Source organism: Ictalurus furcatus, chromosome 4 (genome assembly GCF_023375685.1).
Source record: "Ictalurus furcatus strain D&B chromosome 4, Billie_1.0, whole genome shotgun sequence".
In the NCBI taxonomy this organism is placed as follows: domain Eukaryota; kingdom Metazoa; phylum Chordata; class Actinopteri; order Siluriformes; family Ictaluridae; genus Ictalurus; species Ictalurus furcatus.
The window spans coordinates 15342693-15364954 of NC_071258.1; the positions used below are offsets into that span (position 1 = coordinate 15342693).

General features: G+C 38.5%; 1 protein-coding gene across 1 annotated transcript in view; it reads left to right on the forward strand.

Moving 5' to 3' along the window:
- carmil2 (capping protein regulator and myosin 1 linker 2) overlaps nucleotides 1–22262 on the forward strand; it is a 62907-nt gene that overhangs the window by 7069 nt on the left and 33576 nt on the right. The window contains exons 5-31 of the mRNA XM_053623168.1: nucleotides 1747–1868; nucleotides 2469–2566; nucleotides 2858–2928; nucleotides 3025–3098; nucleotides 3303–3378; nucleotides 3695–3783; nucleotides 6757–6851; nucleotides 7190–7276; nucleotides 7569–7678; nucleotides 8305–8382; nucleotides 8757–8833; nucleotides 8990–9094; nucleotides 12357–12426; nucleotides 12534–12615; nucleotides 13471–13567; nucleotides 13749–13803; nucleotides 14515–14687; nucleotides 14844–14912; nucleotides 15014–15107; nucleotides 15218–15316; nucleotides 16124–16252; nucleotides 16390–16503; nucleotides 16666–16838; nucleotides 17933–18020; nucleotides 18133–18225; nucleotides 19050–19116; nucleotides 21431–21777. Coding sequence (XP_053479143.1) covers nucleotides 1747–1868; nucleotides 2469–2566; nucleotides 2858–2928; nucleotides 3025–3098; nucleotides 3303–3378; nucleotides 3695–3783; nucleotides 6757–6851; nucleotides 7190–7276; nucleotides 7569–7678; nucleotides 8305–8382; nucleotides 8757–8833; nucleotides 8990–9094; nucleotides 12357–12426; nucleotides 12534–12615; nucleotides 13471–13567; nucleotides 13749–13803; nucleotides 14515–14687; nucleotides 14844–14912; nucleotides 15014–15107; nucleotides 15218–15316; nucleotides 16124–16252; nucleotides 16390–16503; nucleotides 16666–16838; nucleotides 17933–18020; nucleotides 18133–18225; nucleotides 19050–19116; nucleotides 21431–21777 — 2832 coding nt within the window. The remainder of the gene's footprint in view (nucleotides 1–1746; nucleotides 1869–2468; nucleotides 2567–2857; nucleotides 2929–3024; nucleotides 3099–3302; nucleotides 3379–3694; nucleotides 3784–6756; nucleotides 6852–7189; nucleotides 7277–7568; nucleotides 7679–8304; nucleotides 8383–8756; nucleotides 8834–8989; nucleotides 9095–12356; nucleotides 12427–12533; nucleotides 12616–13470; nucleotides 13568–13748; nucleotides 13804–14514; nucleotides 14688–14843; nucleotides 14913–15013; nucleotides 15108–15217; nucleotides 15317–16123; nucleotides 16253–16389; nucleotides 16504–16665; nucleotides 16839–17932; nucleotides 18021–18132; nucleotides 18226–19049; nucleotides 19117–21430; nucleotides 21778–22262) is intronic.

The window sequence follows — 22262 nt, forward strand, 5'->3', positions numbered from 1 at the left end:
ATTACTATCCTAATATCTGTTTGGGATGATGTTATGGCACACATCATTTTAGATGCGCACTGCTGGGTTTTAAACATTTTACATGAAACTCATGTTAATACTGTGAATGTCATATTCAGTTATATATGTACATATGCTGTATTTGTATAGGCTATATACAGTATGAATGTTATTTACAGTGTTAGACCCACCCTCTTCAAAAAAACATATGAAGTTTTATTCATTATAGTTGCCAGTATTTATAATACCTACTAAATATTTCCATCAAATCGGAACACTTTCCTGTGTATATTCATGTGTATTACTATATACATGTGCTATCTGGTATAAATGAACTTTTTCGTAGATTGACAGAGTGCCTGTAGTTCACAGTCAAGTGATTGAACATGGTCAAATTCCCCCTAGATTTTGTGTGCATTGAGGCACATTTTACTACCCCATCCACAACACCTCATGAGTGGTTGTTGAGAAAGCACACATGAAATCAAATAGGTAGTGACTGATTTTTTGAAAATGCCTTTGGAGGAGAAGCTAGAAGAAACTAGACTCTGCAACCATCTGGCAATCAAGGTATGAATTACACGAAGGGACAAGCAAAAGAACTGAATGTTTTATGCCTATGATGAAAACCTGTGCTATACCATAATACCCTGCTGTTCAATATTGTGACCAGCCATCACTTAACACTATACTAGATTACTATATTCCTATATTACTTTATTATTATATTGCTATATATTACTATATTTCTCTATTACTCTGATAATTTATTATAATATTACTATATTACGCTTAGGTCAATATACTGTCTGCTTAGAATAAATTTAGCCAATAACCCGTCGTGCTTTTTATAGACAGTCTTGTGTTGTGAAGAGATTTTGACACCATTTTTTTTCTGTTTAATTGTCCCATCATAATTAACCTCAATTGGCCTCTTTCAGGAGTGATCTGTTTTTGATGTTGATTTTTAATTACTTTAATTATTTTTTGGTAAAGATGTTCAGAAATATATGTTCAAGCACACAGAGCGGCTAGCTTATTAGGCATGCATATTCTTCCCTTAAAGACCTGGTGTTTTTAAAGGTTAATGTCACAGAAATTATTATTGTATTGACCTCTAGACATATTACCTATAACAGACTGTGACTGAAAACAATGTGTTGGACATCTTTAAAATATAAATGTAAGCCCTATCCAGCTATATCTTATTATATCTTTGTGTTTATGCCTACCTATGCAGAAGTTTGTCATATTTATTTGTATATATATATATATATATATATATATATATATATATATATATATATATATATATATATATATTGCATAAGGTTTGCACTTAATGCACAGTATATTTGAGTATGTCTGAAATCCAGGCTGCTCTGTGAGCAAAAAGCGAAATGTATTAAATGTAAAGAGTTCTTTTCCACTTCGCTTAGTTTCACAGTGCGCTAGTTCACAGAGGAACTGTGTGTGATGGTTTGTGGTCTGTCTTTATGATGTATGTAGACACACCTCTCAGGATCTCTGTGCTCACTGTTCTCAAGAAAATTCGACACTGATCTGCTGTGCTCTGTTTCTTTACCTGTGTGGTTCAAATCAGTGACTGCTATTGGGATTTAGAGTTGTAAAATTTTTTCAAGTTGATTTTCTCTTGCATTGTTTCTCTTCCTGTGTGTGTGTGTGTGTGTGTGTGTGTGTGTGTGTGTGTGTGTGTGTGTGTGTGTGTGTATGTATGTATACCAGGTGACTATAGAAACAGACAAACAGATTTATTCTCTCAGTGTGATGTCATTGGAGGATCTGGAGGCTGTGGTCAGTCATGTGGCAGCCTCACTCAAGAAAATCTTCCCTGATTCATCACCAGGGTGAGTGACCAACCTGCAAACAACATCAAGCCTCAAAGCTTTGTACTACTTTGTAGTGATGAGGGACTCATAAAACAGGCTTACATCTTAAAACTATAGTGACACTGTAGGTAGCTATCAATATTATTGATGCTGTTTGTATCACAACAAAGAATGCCTTCAAAACTACGTTACATTACTTATGACCTTTTACTACACATTAATGTTCTGTACAATCTGTAAATCACTTAAGTAAATGGACATCCACTGGGCTTTCTGAATATCTTATCAGATCACAATTCATCACTTCCTCCAGATGGAACACGATGACCTTTAAGTGTCAGCCAGTGGTTGTGAATTGCATTGGTAGACATGAGTAACAATAACAGTAAAATAAAATGGTAATGCCCCTTTTTTCATATTGTATCCAAGCCGTGGCTGGATAATCAACTGTGTGTCTTTAAGAGAGAGAGAAAAAAACCCAATAGCAGTTTCAGTTTGGAAAATATTAATGAATGTGGGTTAGTGACTCATACTGAGACTAAAAGCAGCATTTCCTGTATTTTTGAGGGCGATATTTTCGGGGTCATTTTGTGTTGTTATTTTTTTCTTTCTTGTTAGGAAACTATTAAAGAAAGTTCCTCCTGATCTTCAGGAGAGGTTGTGGGGCCTGACCTCTAAAGTTGAAGAGCAGCTGAATGGAACGCAGAGGCCTTGTGGTCTGTAGGATTATCAGTTTGGAGTTATTATGTATTATGAATTATAATTGTAGCGGTGACAAATGTACAGTATTTGTAGATGAGCTTGAGATGATATTCCTCTCAAATGCCTCCCAGAGCTTACAGAACATGCTGATGTTTCATCTGTTATTATACTGGAGGTCTTTTCAAATCTCTGACAATGGAGTATTTCTGTCAATGTTTTGGTAATCTCCTAAATAGCAAAAATCATTGTCCTACAGTGTTTAAGTTTTTGTAATTGCCGACTTTCTCCTTGGTGGGTTACTATAGGGGGATTCTCAGACACATACGCTGCGCTGTGCGACTTCAACGACTTTCCATGTCGCGAGGAAGTCCAGTGGGTCAGAGCGCTTCATTGCTCATTAGTAACATTAAAACATAATTATGACTGATTGCTCAGAACTTTTTTGTTAATTGATCTTACCGTTGCTGTGTAGGACGTAGACAATATCTACCATGTTCAGAATTGTCGGGAATTCAACCTTCTGGACTTCAGTCATTTAGACAGCAGGTAAGTGGCTTCTTTGGCTTGTTATGGATTTCATACGTATGGTTAAGACAAAGCATTTTATCTAGTCCTATGCTGGCCTATCAGCATGTACCAGCATTTATATTAGTGAATGTATCAGTTTGGGCTTATTTAATGCTGCTAAAATTCTTCCTGAGTTTTATATATTTACATAAATGATTCATTCACTGTGATTCTCTCAATTAGAGATCTGGCATTGGCTGTAGGTGCACTGTCCTTCAACCAGTGGTTCACCAAGATCTACAGCAAAGATTTTAAAATGGTATGCCTGGATATTCTCATCCATTGTTACTGAATAGCAACATGTCATAGATGTGAGAAATGCAGAGTTTGCAGCACTAGGCCAGTCATTAAAAATATTAAAGAAAGGTAGCTCAGTTGTTGTGTCTAGCTTTCTTCTTTTCTTATTTTGAGTGAAGCTTGTTGAGTTTGTTGTTTGGTTTGTTTGGTCAGAGAGATAGCAATCATGAGAAGAAAGAAAAAGTAAGAAGTGTTCCACCTCCTCTGTGTGTTAGATTGACTCATTGTTAGATTGAAGTCTTTTTCCTTTTCCATTGTGTGTGTGTGTGTGTGTGTAGACACTAGATGTTCAGGAGCAAGTGATCTACCTCATCAGCAGGTCCACAGCTCTGCAGGAACTGAGCCTGGAGTCCTGCGGACTTAAAATGTGAGTGCAAACTTGCTCCCCAGCAAAAAAAACCAACAAAAACCCACTGGTACTACACAAGAGTTTAACTACTTTGCAGACTACTGAAAATATCTGCATGCAGTTCACACCTTTGGTGTTGTATTTTTTTGTCTTGTATAGAGCTTTCAGAGCAGGAGTTTGGAAAATACATAACAGGTGCTTGCATTTAAAGTACAAAAAAGTGATGAAGCAGATGGGTTTGAAGGAATGAAAATTTTTTGCATTACAATAAAGCTCACAAGCAATAGACATGACAAAAAGATATAATATAAATTTAAAATGACTGTTATAGACAAATATAATAATATATATATGAAAAGGCAAGATTCAGATAAACATCTAATAGTAACCCAATATACTGAGGATATACTGAAGTTGATAATCATGAAATGGTCTGTTAAAGAGTTACAGTGCCCTCCACTAATATTGGCACCCTTGGTAAATATGATCAAAGAAGGCTTTGAAAAATTGTCTATTGTTTACCCTTTTGAACTTTTGTTTAAAAATTCACAAAAATACTTTGCTCTCATGGATATCAAACAATTGCAAATAAAACACAGGTTTATAAAAAATATATAGGTTTACAAAAATCTTTGTTAAATATATGTGTGGCACAATTATTGGCACTCTTTTAGTCAACAGTTTGTGCTACCTCCCTTTGCCAAAATAACAGCTCTTCTCCTGTAATGCTTCATGAGGTTGGAGAATACATGGCAAGGGATCTGAGACCATTCCTCCATACAGAATCTCTCCAGATCCCGCAAATTTCGAGGTCCACGCTGGTGGACTCTCCTCTTCAGTCAGGGGACTGGGATGGCCATGGCAGGACCTTGATTTTGTGGTCAGCAAACCATTTTTGTGTTGATTTTGATGTATGTTTTGGATAATTGCCCTGCTAGAAGATCCAACCACGGCCCATTTGAAGCTTTCTGGCAGAGACAGTCAGGTTTTCATTTAATATCTTTTGATATTTGATGGAGTCCATGATGCCATGTATCCTAACAAAATGTCCAGGTCTCCTGGCAGAAAAACAGCCCCAAAACATTAAAGAGCCACCACCATATTTAACCATGGGCATGAGGTACTTTTCCATATGGCTACCTCTCTGTGTGCATCAAAACTACCTCTGGTGTTTATTACCAAAAAGGCTCTGTTTTGGTTTCATCTGACCATAGAACCCGATCCCATTTGAAGTTCTAGTAGTGTCTGGCAAACTGAAGATGCTTGAGTTTGTTTTTGGATGAGAGTAAAGGCTTTTTTCTTGAAACCCTTCCAAACAACTTGTGGTGATGTAGGTGACTTCGAATTGTAGTTTTGGAGACTTTCTGATCCCAAAACACAACTAATGTCTTCAATTCTCCAGCTGTGATCCTTGGAGATTTTGTGAAGCTCAACAACCTTTTGTCGCACATCACAGAATATTCCTTGGTCTTACCCATTGTTATGAATGACTAAGGAATTTGGCCTATGTGTTACCTCATATTTAGACCCCTGTGAAACAGAAAGTCATGGTTGAGCAATTTTCTGTCCCTAGTCACCCAGGTGTACTAAAAAATATAAACTATCAATACAAATATATTTTTCTCATATGAATTCATAAGGGTGCCAATAATTGTTGTACACCTATATTTAACAAAGATTATTTTTGGATTAACCTGTGTTGTGTTTGCAATTGTTTGATATCCATGAGAGCAAAATATTTTTGTGAATTTCTTTAACTAAAGTTCAAAAGGTTAAACAAGAAAGACAAATTTTCACAGCCTACGTTGTTCATATTTACCAAGGGTGCCAATATTAGTGGAGGGCACTGTATATGTGAATAAAAATCTTTCCAAGATGTTGTTAAAATGCTGTTGGCTTCAGATGTGTTGGGAATATCTAATATGAAACCAACTTTACCACTGTAATAATAATTATGAGGAATGCTCAAATGATTATTTTACTAAGGCATAACATTATTATAAACTTTGTCATTAATAAGGCTTAGTCAATTGTATAACTTTGTCTTCATTTGGGGAATCACATTTCTACAGTATAATACCTGGCCTTTGGTTATACTTATTTGTGCACACAAATTATTCAAATAGCCTCGACACCACTGTGTCTTTTGCACCTTTTGGTAATAAAACGGATGATGGCTCACACGTTTTTTCATGATGTTCTCAAGTTTGTACATGCTTTTACACATGCAAAACTTTAGTAAATCAGGCCCTAAAAGCTTATAATGAAATTATATTTCAAAATTGAATTTCCTACTTGATTCTGCTTTCTGGGGGGCATGGTGGCTTAGTGCAGCGGTTCTTAACCTTTTTTGCAAGTGCGACCCACTTTTAAGAATGACATTGTTTTGCAATACCCCCCTGCACCCCCAGCACAAAGGCTCGTTAAACCACCCACCCACCCGCCCCCCCTTTCCACCAGACCGACCCCCCGCCCAATGTTTTGGACTAATCACGCACTGGGATGATTGCGCTTGTATAGAGGATGCGAGGCGGTCCAGTCATGGCTGAGGAAAAGATGCAAACTATCTTCAACAATGAGTCTGGCTCTACACTTGTTCTTCAGTTACACCAACACTGGAAAAACAGCCTCACAAAGATAGATTTTTTCTCTGCCATGTCACTCAGTTCTCGGTATTCTCGGATAGCCAAAAATCCGCCAGTGGCTTCAGTGTGAGCCTCTGTTGTACAATCGTTTAATATAAAAGCTTTCTCTAAATTATACATCCGTAGTGTGTGAGTGTGTGTGCGATCGTGCCCTGTAATGGGTTGGCACCCTGTCCAGGGTGTCCCCCGCCTTGTGCCCCAGGTCCCCTGTGATCCCCCTTCCTGCAACCCTGTGTAGGATAAGCGGTACAGAAAATGGATGGATGTATTCTGATTTCTAATTTCTGTTAATAATTATTTACTCAGGATATTTATTTTCTCATTCTCTCTCTGAATTATTCTTTAGGGATTTTGCTGTAAAGATGGCTTGCGCTCTTCATGACCAACCTTTCTCTGTACTGCGTGCCATCAACCTGTCATCTAACCCCATAGAGGATAAAGGTGCTTCTTTTTCCTTATCCAGGATCAGTTTCCAGTTTCCAGGAGCAATTTATCTACACACGTTAAGCATTGTGTGCTACAATGCAAACTGATCCAGGCACAGACAAGCAGGCTGACTCACTCTTTTTCATACTCTCATGTAGTTTGTAGATGAATAGTTTTAGTAGTATTTTTCTGTGCTATTGTACAGTCTTCCCAACTGCTAAAATAATGGAAATCATTAACTGAATATCGACTGATTCTCCCATTCACAATGGCTCTTTGAACTTTAATGACAATATTTCATTATAATTCTCCTGATAATTTAAATCTCTTTCTCTCCCTGTATTTGTCTTCAGGTGTAATGGGGCTCAGTCATAGTTGGATGCGACTGTCTCCTGGACTCAGTCAGCTCTATCTGTCCAAGGTCTCTCTCTCTCCTAAAGGTACCTCAGGCTTGAAAATGTTATGCCAATATATATTACACCTATCACTATTTAACAGTTTTCCCAACATAAACAAAGCCAGTAAGGCTCTCTTTATGGGACATTATGGTCAAGCCAAAAAAAAAAGTGGATTTTCAGTTTAATTCTCTGACTACAATACATTAAATGCTTTCATAGTTTAGATGCTGGAGTCAAGTTGAATTTCTGTGCAAATGTTTGATGCTATGATGTCCAAAAATAAGTACACTGTATGCTAGAGAATTTCAAGTCCTTCTTTCTTGGTATCTGTTAGGACTGGGCAGTGTCGCTCAGGTGCTCTACCAGAACAAATCTTTCTCAAAATCACTAACACATCTGGACCTGAGTGGGAATGCAGGATGTCTGGCTACAGAGGATGCTGTGGTAAGAAACAGCGAGATAGAGGTTAAAGGAATCTGTACAAACTCTCAAATGACTTGCATATCATGGTACATTAATTTAAAATATTTTGTTCTCTTTATGGGGCTCTATAAAAGTTGTTAATTTCCCATGAAATGTGTCTGACTGAAGATGTGTCTAACCTGGTTTGGCTAAGCCAGGTCTCTTGTGACTGGATCTCCCTCTTCTGTTTCTCACTAGCATTGTTCACAGACAGATTTAATGATGCAAAAGTGAACTCAATGAACAGATGTGCCATTCTATGTTATGAAGTTTAAGCCCATAGCAGCTCTTTGCATGAATAAGGAATGACCCCTGTTTCAAATAAACAGTCTTTATTTGAGAGTAAGGTGAATTAAAATAGGTGACAGCACATGCTATTGGTCAGTTATTTAGAGGAAAAAGATACAGTAGGTTAATGAAATGTGATCAGTGAAAGACAGCAAAAAAGAGAAAATGTTATTAGGTAATAAAAAGTAAATTTGATACTTTTTTGTGTTGTGCTGAATATTATTGGATACAAAAAAGACATGTCCTGTCTATGAACCACATACTGTACATGATAATCTGAAGATGCACAGTGCCTGAGCTCTGGCCTTCTTTTATTCTAGAGTCTCTTCAAGTTCCTGTCGGCCTCCAACGTTGTATCCCATCTGGACCTCAGCTCTACTGACTGCCCTTTGGACACTGTGAGTAAAATCTCATCATTCTGCAGAACCACATGTTGAGTGCATAGCTTCTTTTCATGTCAGAAAGAGTGTGGCAGTTATGCACTGATTAAATACTCTTTGAGGAAATTAAATAAATTAAACTATATGCAGTATGTTCTAACACGTGTAGTTAAATAATATAGCAGTAACACCACACTCAAAGTAATAAGAGCTTTATACGGTTAAATTTGAATAAATTAAATAAAACTATATGCAGCCCTATTTCTAACTAATCACAGGGTGATTCAATTTAAATAGTAAATTCTCATAAGCTTGATTACAAGAAATGTGTGTAAATTATGTGTGTCTAAGGTTTTATTGGTCTTCCTCTCTCTTTATCTGTCTTTCTCTAGCTCTTTGTGTCTCTCTCTTCTGGTTGCTGCACTACTTTAACCCACCTCAACCTCTCCAGGAACACTTTCTCCCATAGGTAAGACTAGCACAGCTAGAAAACCTTATCATGCATCCAGATCAGCTTCCTTCTCTAAATAGACGGATCCTAGGTACAGACATGATCATAGATTAGTGCTTGTCTGTTGTGTGTTATGAATACATGCGCCGAGCTTAAGCAGGATGTCTGTTGTAGGAAGGTACGGGAGGTAACACGAAGTGTGAGAGACTTTTTCACAAAGAGCATGGAGCTGAAGTATGTTGGATTGTCTGGCACTAGACTACTTCCAGAAGCCCTGAGGTACCAGCTATCTAAAGGCTATTATAACTTTGACTACCTTTTTTTCTTAGACAGTATACGTAGAGGTATAACAAAATCACATTATCTCTATCTGTTTCATGCACCAAATATATGTATCTGTATGTTATTTATTTATTTATTAATTCATTTTAAATTCTATTAAATATGATCCCTACCACTATGTCCCTGGAAACACTGGAAAACACTAGACATATCAGCACTGTCAACATGGTTTGGGAATTCTGGCTCTGACAGTTCCTCAACCTCAGCTACATCACTCGAGTTCATAATTGGTCTCTGCTAGAGATGTGTGCAGGACTGTTTTTAAAAATTCTACACTCTAAAAAATGCTGGGTTATTGTTTCTACCCAAACGCTGGACTGAGCCTTTTGGGTCATTTAATTGGGTTATTTTTCTCAGTCTTGGGTAGTTTTTGGGTAGTTTTGTGTAACCCAACTGCTGGGTTAGTGGCTGGGTCATTTTCACTGACAGTTGAATCAATGCACCCCTCCCCCACCCCGACACCTCAGCCCAGCTCCTTGGGTCAAATCAGCTCAGTGCGGACTGTTTGAATTCGCCTCAGCTGGAGGTAGTGGTTTTCACATGGACAGACTGTTAGATTTATTTGGAGAAACAAGGTTCGTATCAATATATTTATCCATAAAACCATTACTGTACAGTAGCAAAATAAAAAAAGTGCGATAAAAGTCCAGTTTACATCACATTAAATGCACCATTATCTTCGTTAGCTTTGCCTTACTTGTTTGTAATGCCCACTGGATCGTAAGTTGGTTATTCAGTTTTTTGGATGTTTTAAACATCTCCTTTGATCAAAATCTGACGTTTTCGACTTAAATATATGACTTATTTGAGTCATTTACTTCAAAGTCTATATATAAACACTGCTTTATAGCAGCTCTAGCAATACATTTGTGAGCACCTTTTGTATAAATAAAGTAGATACCATGTTGACATATTTGTTTATAATGTGGTATATTTAACATTTTCAAAGGGTAAAAATAACCCTGAAAATATTAACCCATTTATGAAATAAAATTAACCCAGCATTTTTGTAAAAATGAAACCATACTTTGGGTTGAAAAACAACCCATATTCTGGGTTAAAATTAACAGCCCAACTTAATGGGTTTAGCCTAAAACGTGTTCTGTCCTATTGTAATAAAACCAGCCACCACTAGGGGCTTTCTTAGAGTGGGCTTGCACTTACGCTGCCATCACCTTTAATTCTAACCCGGTAAGGTCCGGTATGGTCCGGGGGGAGCACTCAATGCATACTCAAAGGCAGACTTATCATCAAAGGATATAAACTTTATTATCAGTAATAGCAGCCTTGTAGCATTATCACATTTTGGTATCCTGATTACATAGACTGGTTATTTAATTTCATTATAAAGTGCACAAACATTAAACAGGAAACCCAATACGCGTTCAAAATTCACAGCAACCAATAAAGAGTGTAAGATATCACATACACAGCACACCTCATTAGAAACCTCTTAGCATAAATCCCTTGCCCTAATAACCAGCCCAGATAATCAACATGTTGCATTTAGAGGGACATAATCACACACGACTGAGCACAACAGACAATCCACATATCATTGAATAGATAAAATAATTTGGGACTTCCCTGTCCATATCCGATGACACCCCACCGTCACTGCAAAGACAAAACATTCCGGTAATGTCAGAGGAAGTTTTCCAGGAAGAAGTGTGCTGGTGTCCACCTATATTCCCTTTCCTCTCTATCTAGATTTCTCCCCACTATCTATCTCTGGGCCAATAAGTGGGCCCCTGGTTTTCTGCAGCGCCGGTGGTGCTAGCCAGCCACGAACGCCACAAAACGACCTCCTTTTTTTTCTCGTGAACCCTGCAGGCTCCAACACAGCTCATAAGTGTCTTTAACAAACCATTATCAAAAAAATTCTCTGTATCCTTCCCTTCCCCCCTTTTTAAAAGCATACACCAATTATTTATTGTCCACAGATGTGCTCACCCGGTATGTCACTCATTCTGTGTTTGACATCAGGCAGCGTCCATCAGGTTGTAATCATTACACTATATTTACCCAGACGTTGGGCTAAAAATAACCCAGTTTGGGTTGTTTTTAAACCAGTGTTTTTTAGAGTGTACTCATGCACCTGCTCCTGATATCTTCGAATGATTTCGCAGGGGATTAGTTTAACCTGGAGTTATTTTTACAGGCCGTTTTGTAGAAGGTAAAAGACGCTGTAATCTTCACCGGCTTGGGAACGCACAGTGCGGAAAAATAAATGACATGACCAGTTCATGTGGGATTAAAATCACAGAGAAGCTCTAATACAGTAATTATAACATTACCCCACATACCCACATAAAACTAGTCCCGTCCGAATAGCCCTTTAGTTGGTTCTATTTCCCAAAATATAAACAAACTATTAGTCTATATTAAAGCACCACAACCCTGATCAGGCAGCTACTAAGGATGCTGTTTGTCCCACAATCTTCATAACTGACCGCTTGCTTGCAATCTGCATGAAATTGATGACCTTACTCGTGTGATGTTTTTGTTGCATTAGAAAGGATCTCAGTCCAGACACACCTATACACATCTCTAGTCTCACCCAGTTCCCTTTTGAACCTGAAAAAAGTAACAGTGCATCTCCTATTCATATCTGTAATACATATATAAGCTGCTTGTTTCAAATAATGTTTTTATATTTGTTTACATCCCAAATATGCACATAAAAGTATTTATTACATACTGTTTCTGTTTTCTTTTAATTAAATAGCCTGTTTTAGATTCTCCAGTTATATTACAAACCCTTTCCTAGATGTCTGCTCCTCAAAACTAGCATGACCCTACACTTCTGTCTCAAATCCTACAGTATCTGCATCTGTAATTCATGTACTGAATACATGTACTGAATCTGTCATTCTAAATTATTTTTGCATATGCATACGATTTTATATTTTAACTGAATAAACTTGCAGTGTACAAACCCAGTTAAACACATATGTTTCATATATTAATCTTCTAAAATATTAGGTACTAGACACTAGATCATATAGGTGATTTGGGACATTGCTCATGTGTTTTTGGTGTAGGCCTAATCTAGGTCACATAACTGTAATGTTCAGTTGCTCTAAAGATCTTAATAAGCTCCTTAATAAAGGAGCAGTATTGGCTTTAGATATTGTGGATATACAGTATTGTGCTTTTATGTATTTTGAATTGCACATATTTGCATGTCTTATATTAGGTTATTACTCCAGGGTTTGGCTGCCAACAGTCATCTGTCTGAGCTGGAATTGGATATTAGCAGCTGTGAGGTATACACACACACACACACACACACACACACTTATATCATGCACACAAAGTAATCTGCAGGCATTCTGGTCGGGTTTATGGGATTCTATATGTTGTTTATGTGCAGCTGAGGTCCACGGGAGCACAGGTCATTCAGGAGCATATCTTTGAGGCAAAGGGTATCTGCAGCCTGGATCTGTCTGACAATGGTACAGCCTCCATTGATCTCATTTTTCCTATAATCTTGCATGTCGTTCCTTTTATATCTTTATCTTTAATTTTTTTTATGCATGTGGATCATTTTTCCTTCCCGTCATACTTGCTATGTTTCTTGAGAATTTGAAAATGTTATACATTTCAGAAGCTATTCAAGGATTCTCTAGTTACTGATGCTACTGCTAAGGCATTATTTATACATGCCTACTGTAGAGCAGGAATTCCATAGGCATATATGGATACATACCTAGTTAACCCCTTAACTTAATCTCAACTTATTTTTTGGTTACTCATTGTAATGACTACTTTATGTAACTGTTATGAATTATTCAGTACCTACATGGAAACTCATGGGAGTTCATGATTAGTAATTAGGAGACTGTGAACAGCAATAGTAATCATGTGACTGATTTTGTGATGAGTGCAGACGCAGATGTGACAGTGTTGCCAGGAATAAAAGTCTGAGAGAACGTCACAGAGAGACTTTACAATAAGAAGAGCACAAAGACAGAGATTTCTACCCGCTTATTACTAAGTAACTGATTATGTTTTGATTTGCCTGGATGCTACTGTAATCAGGAAGTTTTTTTTTTTTTTTTTTTTTTTTTTACTGCATTTTACTGCAAACACACACAAAGGACTGCCATGGTATGAATCAATGACTGAAACATTTGACCGGATCAGAGGTGATAACATGCCTGCCGGTTTACTGAAGCACATATTTATTTATGCATTCCCAGAAACAAGCATGCATGACCTTTAAGTGATCTTTAAAACTAATTATAAATTTATAAATTATATCCATCCATTCATCCATCCATCCATCCATTTCTGTGTTTGGCCTGCAGGCTTTGAGAATGACATGGTGACGCTGGTGCTTTCCATTGGCCGCAGTCATTCAATACGGCACCTAGCCCTTGGACGAAACTTTGCCATGAAATCTAGGTGAGGTCTTTTATGGAACATCTACTGTAATGGATGTAACACTGTAATATTGTTGATCCACCTACTCATACACACATCGTTCTCTCCATCAATCTGTCCATACATTTCTCCATCCTGCTCTTCATTCCATCATCCTATCCCATTCACCATTATCTTCCTCTCTTGGCTATCTCTCTCTCAGAGCTCTAACAGATGTTCTGCACCGAATCGTACAGCTCATTCAGGAGGAGGAGTGTGTGAGTAATGGATCTTTTCACCACAAGATACACTTCGTCACATACACCCGCATGCAGCCGTTATCATCTGTGGGATGGTTACGGTTTTGGAAAAGGAGATTCAGATTGATTTATAATGTTGCTGATTCATAATGTGGATATCCATAGTGGTAATAATAATCACTATTATTGCCTCCCTTCTAAGCTGTGTGTAAAGGTCATAAGATCACTCTAACAGTATTGTCTGTGCAGACAATAGACGTAGCCTAATTTGCATGCTTATGTAGGTGATGTCATGTGTGTGTGCAACACTAGAATGGCTGTAAGAATCCACAGGGATGCCAACCACTCCTCCATCCAGCAAGGCAGGAGTTTTAATCACCCACAATCCTTCTCCTCTGAGGCATAACGCCTTGTTAATTATCCATCTATCTTTAAGACTTACTGTGCTACAGTTGGCTTCGTCCTCTTTCTCTATTCCTTATCCACTGAGTCATGTGGCCTCACATACAAAAATTCACCATTTAAATATGTCTTTTTATCATTTTTTGACACTACTGATAAGTATAAAGGTTTTTTTTTTTAAATAAAATAAATAAAAACACCAGTTGTGTGTAACAAGACAATATAGTAAATGAGTTGAAGTGAATATGAATATTTCTTAAATAAAGCCGTTAATCAATGGTCAGGCTGTCTGAAACACCAGATTAACTCCTGTCTCTGACTTCCCAGCCATTGGAGTCTCTGTCAGTGTGTGACTCCAAGCTGAAGACAGGCACCACCATCCTCATCAACAGCCTGGGCAGCAACTCCATCCTCTCCAAAATTGATATCAGTGGAAACTGTATTGGAGACACTGGTGCTAAGATGCTAGCTAAAGCTTTGATTATCAACACCAAACTAAAGTAAACTTCCTATTAGCTTCTACTTTATATTGTATGTGCCTTAACCTTTCACACTTTAACCATGCAGGCTTCTAATTATTACATACCTGTGTTATGAAGTGTTATGGATTACTTGTGTTTATTGTACTAATGCAGTGGTGTTTTGTTGGGACACAGATCACTGGTTTGGGACAGAAATAATGTGACTGCCACAGGCTTTATGGATGTGGCCAATGCTCTGGAGAGGTGCGTGCTTTGTGAGGTTACATATATCGGTGGACTGGTAATTTGTATTTGATTATTAATATATGGTGTGTGTGTGTGTGTGTGTGTGTGTGTGTGTGTAGGAACACCACACTACAACACATGTCCATACCCATGAGTGATATGACTCAGTCCTACCGCACCAACCCAGAGAAGACTGAAGAGGCGATGAGGAAGGTTAGAAAAGGATGATCACTTGCTGTATACCATAGATATGAGAGAAGCAGTCCACCTGTACCGTGTGTGTGTGTGTGTGTGTGTGTGTGTGTGTGTGTGTGTGTGTGCAGATCCAGACGTGCTTACGGAGGAACAGTCAGAAGCTGTGCATTACATCAGATGAAATGCTGAATCTTCAGCAGGGTCTAAAGACCAGCCGATCAGAACAGGTTCAACTACCACAGTTCACATACGATAGAAATAATAGTTACATGATAAAAGAGGAACAATTCACCAGTGAATAAAGTCCAAATTCTATACAGTGTTTGTATTGTAATATGCTAACTCAATCCAATCTACAGTGCTCTCATAGTGTAGTTACATGAAACAGAGCATCCTGTTACAACGGTCAAAACTGTCATCTGTGAACTCGCATGAGACAAAACACACCCACATTTATATGTGTATTTTTATAAGATGTACTACTTTAATTGATCTGCAACTTTGCAACATCCCCAATAGTTACATTGCAGTTGCTTGTTTAGTTTATGTGTAACTACACAGGTATTGGAACTATTTTACAGTGGTCCTTGAAAGTTTATATTTCTGTCTATATTAGTGTATAAGTCTATATTTTTGCATAAATATGACCTAAAACATCATCAGATTTTCACGCAAACCCTAAAGTACACAAAGAGAACCCAATTAAGCAAATAAGACAAAAATATTATACTTCATTTATTTATTGAGGACAGTGATCCAATATTACATATCTGTGCATGGCAAAAATATGTGAACTAAAAGTATCTGTGCAGCAATAACTGCAAAAAAACATTTCCAGTAAGTGTTGATCAGTCCTGTACATAAGCTTTTAACAAAAAAAGACTGCTTGTTGTAATTGGAATGTCTCCATGTTTATAGGGTTCATAAGATTGCTAAGCATGGGGATACATGTACTGATGCCACAGTGTATATATAATATTAGTTGGTAAACAAATTCTGCTCTGCATTCTTTATAATTATCTCAATCTCTTTAGCTAGTGCAGAACTTCTGTCAGAGGCTTCAGGAGACCATGAGGCCACTGGCCTGCTACAACATCCAAGAAGTTCAGAGCGACATCTTGTCTGCAGAGGAAGCTCTCCAACATGCCAGGACAGCCATTGTAGTATGACTCTACTTATAATTTCACTCATATCTTATCCAGATCCTGATATTAAGAATATGTCAGATCTAGTCTAATTTAGAATTTGATGGCTAAACTGAATAATGTGTGGAGTTTTAATTTGAGCCTTGATTCTTCAGTTTCTACCCAGACTCTATGAGTTGGGAAGGTCGCCCTCTGCTGGTGTGATGGTGCAGCACATTCTGGATGACACAGCCAAAGCTATAACCAGTGAGCTGACTGAGGAAATCCAGGTAGAGCACAAAAGCTATTCATCCCTCAAACATTACACTTGTAGCATTTACAGTAAACATTTATTACATTTGATGGAAACATTGCAATGTGTCATAGAAATAAAGTCCTGTCATTGATTGCTCTGTCCTGAGAGGTGTGTTTGGTTATTATGTGTTGGGCAGGAGCAGGCTCAGGCCATGCTGCAGTCTGCACAGTCTGCCTGCCCTCGGGTCGTCCAGAGGACAAGTGTGAGCGAGCAACTGGCCAATCGTGTGGCCAACAAAACACGACAGGCTGCCCATTTTGTCCAGAGCATAGTACAACAGGCAGAAAGCAGCATTAAAGAAAAGCTCAGGTAACACACACACACACACACACACACACACACACACACACACACAGTAACTGGGGCTATAGGTCATTTTAAAATATTGAAGCTCTATTGAGCAATAGGGTGAGACATTTTTTCAGAATTGTTTTCCTCTTTTTCTTTGTACATGCAGATTTTTAAAAATGCATGGCATAACATTTCTACACACAATTAATAATAATTAATCAAATGAAAATGAATCAAATTTCTCTCACAAAAACACACATCACATACTAAGGCTGCACAATTATAAGCATTTTAATGAATATGATTCAAGGCTTCATCCGTTACTTACACATAGATGCTATGATATTGATTTAGCTAAAGTTAGCTTGCAAGTTAGATTTAGTTAGATAATGTGTATTGCTACCAGTACATGAAAGTATGAGATCACAATCTGTTTGTGGTTATCTTATCGGGTTGGCAAATTCATTTATTCAGAGGGCAGTATAGTTTTTTTGTTAGCTAGCATTTTAAAGGTCAAAAGCTGATTCATGTACCTACAGAGCCATAATTATTTTGTTATAGATAGTTAAACATAATATAGGCTTATACAGTACAATGATCATGATTTCATCATTCATGGAAAAATAATAATAATTCATGGATCAACGTATTTAAATTAAGTGCAGAATTTCCACTTAAGTGAAATATTTAAGCTCAACAAAAAGTAAAATAGCAAAAATAGCTAAATAATGGCAGGTTTATCTTAAACTCATTAATAGAAATATATACATTTACAAAGTTAATTTATTGTAGTAGCATGGACATTATAAAAGCTTCATAAGGATAATCACTTTTGAGAGTATTGTACTTTGCTTTTATTATAATGTATAATGTGTAATGTATGAAGCATAGACTTCATGCAGTTTAACCTAGTTTCATTATCTTGCAGCTTCAAGACCTATAGAACCCCAGCACTTTTCTAACTGAGCATTGTGCTTGCTGCCTCATTTTGAAAACACTGTCATCCTGTTATGTTTCTCATCTCAGTTTTGCTCTGAGTAATAACGTTTATCTGTGCAAGTTGTGTTTCTTTACCTCTCCTTCTATCCTTTAACCCTTCTTTCCTCTCTCAGTGAACTGAAACTGTCAGTCAGCGTCTCTCTGGTGGAGAGTATCATTGAGGAAGTTCTGCAGGACTTGTCAGTGGCACAGCAAAAACTGGTGTGTTCAATTTTGAGAATGCAATAACTCACACGTTCTGGCAGTGTGTGCATGCATGTATGTATGTGCGTGATGTGTGGGATTGTGTCAAATCTAATCCTGCTTCTTTCAGGAGAAGCATTTAAAAGAGTACTCCCAGCCCTTAAACAGCAAGACCAATGTCCCACAGCTAAGAGTGGTGGAGCAAGTGTTCCCTACTGATGAGGTCAGTTAGGACACAGTTCTCATGCTCCTAATCCACATCTCTGCAACACACAGCTACAATGTAGATAGCAGTACACATGTGACCCACGTTCTGCAAAATCATATTTGCTGAGTGTGATTGTTTTTTAGTGTCATTAAACTTGCTGTAAAGGTTATAAAGAGAAGCAATATGTATATATTGGCCCACGGTCCATGGATATTGGTGACAAGCAATATGCAATATGTTAAAATCATGTCAGATTGATATAATAATGCAGTGGCTCATGTAGTTAAATATGAAACTTATGATTGAAATCTCATTATATATGGTATTCATTGTATTTTTATTGTTTGAAAGTTTCTAGCTCTGTAATAATTCTAAAAACCCTTGGTATTGACCATATTGCCATGCATATGGATAAGGCTAGTTTCTTCATTTTATGCTTCTTGTTACATTTTTGCTGCCTGAAAATGGGCTCCAATCAGGCTGGGACAGAGCTGCTTGAAATGAAATAACTAAATAAAACACTTACAATTAATAATCCTTCCAATAAATACTCAGTTCAAAAAATGAAAAAAATGATAATAGACTAAAACAGTGTAAGGTAGTGAGTAATAGTTTTCATCACTCTTTATTAACACAGGATAGAAAATTACCCTTCGTTTTCTAGGTAGAAACGAAACATGTTATGTGCATGTCAACTGTGCAGATCCACACATGTATGGTGTAAAAGACTGATTAACATTCATTCATTCATTCATTCATTCATTTACAGTATTCAAATAACTAGTATTGTTTTGCCATGATACAAAGTTGGTAGCTCATTGTCTTTGTCTTGTCTTTAGTATGTGCCTGTTATCTGGAGGAACAGTTTCTGCACCCGGAGCATCCGTCCTGCCCCATCAGTCAAAAGTAGGTCCCTTACATCCTAGCACTGTCCCTTAAAAAGAGTTTGTTTATAAACTAGAACTAATTTGCCTGGTCTTGTGATGTCAGGCATTGTGTGTTGCTTATTGGCTATAACTCTTCTATTGGCTTCCTCACAGAAGCTAACAGTTGTTTGGGTTCATGTGGGATGTGGGATGTGAATAATTAACCATTGTGGGGCAGGATAAGTCTGTAGTTGGTCTTAATCTGGGTTAAAGCTCAGTGATAGGTTAATAACAGACCATTCTAATCCCATTGGTGAATGATGAGTGATGCGGACGTGCCTGAGCTTCATCGTGTTCTTACAAACCACAGTTATTGGCAGAAAAATTGTGCGTCAGTGTGACATTTATGACCAGCTATAAAAACGACCGGCTATTTCCTTGCTTTATTGGCTGCTAATCAATTATATCAAGAATGTGCAATGCTCAAATGTATTCCCTTATGTTTGCACTGCATGTGTCTAGGGTAAATAACAACGGGTCTCTATTATCAAACTGGATATGAATGAATTTCTGAACTAATTTATTTGTAAAAGAGCATTTATAAACGAAATCTGGTAAAAAATATTTGTACTCTACAGTATGAAATATTCTGTGTTTGTGTAAATTTTACATATAAGGAGGATTCACTAATGTAAACTTCAAATGATAGTGTGGAAGCGGTCGCTCAATGCTTAAGGCTTCTGATTAGAATGGTATGAGTTCAAATTCCAGCACCACTAAAGCTGACACTCAGTACATTTACATGGACAACAATAATCCGATATTAACCTGATTAAGACAATATTCGGGTTAAGAAACTAGAATGTAAACAGCGATCATTGATTAACTTAATCCGACTAAAGTCATACTCGAAGTAAACACAAATCAAATTAAGACATGCGGCGTACTCCTGTTTTAGTCGCATTATCGACGTGTATTACAGACATGTAAACACCTTAATCACACTATTAACGTCGTGTCGGAGTTTTCACTGCATTTTGCGACAGGACACGTACACACACGGCAGTGCTCAACCGTTTGATGGTAAACAAGAGAGCACGGCTGCATCTGAACCATGTACTTACCTGCTATATTGTAGGAGAAATACATGTAACTGTATGAGGATGAACTCTATGTCGATACGTGAAATTCTGGAGGGGACGGCGTGGCGTGGGGATGTAATGATGTGTGCCGTAAATTGATCTATGTTCTATAACATGTGAAAAGAGAACATGAAAGGAATATTGTAAAAGTGACTCATGTAAACACCTTAATCACAATATTCTGTTATTCAGAATAAGGTCATTAATTAGATTATTGCTGTCCATGTAAACATAGTCTGTGCTGTATTCAGATGTATCCAAGTCAGCCAAATGAGCAAATGATAGACTTCAAATCATACAGCTCACATGCATAAAAATTAAGACAAATAAGTCTAGCCATTCAATTAGGACAAAAGAAATGGAGCCTGACATGCTGCACTGGCTGAGCTACGTTACTGGATTTAACATGCACCGCACTTAGGAGTTGCCCTTTCACTGTTTAGTCATTATATTGTTGTTTTTGGCTTTCTCCGAGCATAGCCTTGCATGGGGTTTTGTGGGTGTCACCAAATCAGCTTTACCAAAACAGATTTGTAAATCTGGCAGGAATTTATCGTTGGCCTGTGAAAACATTTACAACTTTATTGAGAAAAGCCTGTTGTGTGTGAATGGGCTATCCCCTTATTTGTGTCAAGGGATTTCCTCTGCTTGTCTGTCACAGGCTGAAAAATGTTGGTTGTGTGTGTGTGTGTGTGTGTGTGTGTGTAGTGGGGGGGGGGGGTGACTGAGAAGAAAGAGCTGTATGTTTGTGAATGTATGACAAAAAAAAACAGGTGTAGATTGAATGCTTGGCTGTGGCTAACTGAAGTCATGTTAATCACAGCTCACTGAGTCTCTTAATGGGAATAAGGGAGGGAGAACGAAGGAACCACTGGCTTACAAACAGGACAATCCTTCCTCCTATCTCCCATCCTCTTTCCTTCTTTTGCTCTTTCTCCACCTACAGTTCGCCTCTGCTGCATCACCATGCCAATTTGGTAATCATGTCCTTTTTCTGATAAACCTTGTTTGTTTACAGCTCCCACATCCCATCCCATCCCCTTTGTCCTGTTTTCTTCATCTCCTCTTTGGATTCACACATTACAGGAATGGATTCAGGCATACGCCTCTCTCACTATCTCTCTGTTGTTGCTTCCTCTCCCCTCCCTGTATCTCTCTCTCTCTCTCCCTCCCTCTCTATGTCTATTTCTCCCTCTCTCACCCTCTCTGCAGGTCTGCTGGAGACGGAAGGCGAGCAGCAAGCACGAGCGAGTGCGCAGTCCCAGCAGGAGATGGAGGGAGACAGAGAGTCAGGAATAGGAGGAGGAGGAGGGGTGTTGTCACTGGCAACTGGCCTGTCCGTCACCACAAGCCACACCCAGCTGGGTAGGGAGGTGGAGTTTGGTGGCTGTGGCGCTGGTCCTGTGGCCGCTCGTAGCAGCAGAGAGCCGCGGCGTCCTGAGCCCTCGCCTCCTCAGCCCCCTATGGACCTGCCCAGCGAAGGCCACACGCTGAGGCACTACACCCGATCCAGGCCCCGACCCCATCGCCACCACAGGCAACCACCCAGCAAGCCGCAGGTACAGGGGGTGATAATGGGGTGAATGAGTGCAGAAAAAATAGACAGAGAGAGGAGGGTAGCGGGGCAGAGAGGTTCGTCTGCAAGCAATGGGAGCTGGCTAAGAGGGATGGAGAGAATGGAGACGGGAGAATGGAATGAGATGGAGGCAGGACAGGGATTGAGTGAGATGGGGGATGATGGAGGAGTAGAGAAGGGGGAGGGATGGAGAGAGGGAGATGGCGGCACTCAGGTTGTTACAAGCAGCCACCGCAGCAGCAGCCAAGGCTGCATGTGTATGCTGTGTGTGTGTGTGTGTGTGTGTGTGTGTGTATGCAGCGTGCGGCAGCTCCAGGCTCACGCTCTGTAATTCCTTTCCCCCCCTCTTATTCTCCTTATTGTTTTTCATTTGCTTCTTAATAATGCTATAGCACAGGTAGAAATAAATTTGGATAAACAGAAATGTAGAGAAAGAGAGAAATAGGGCTGTAGTGGTTAGAGACACTT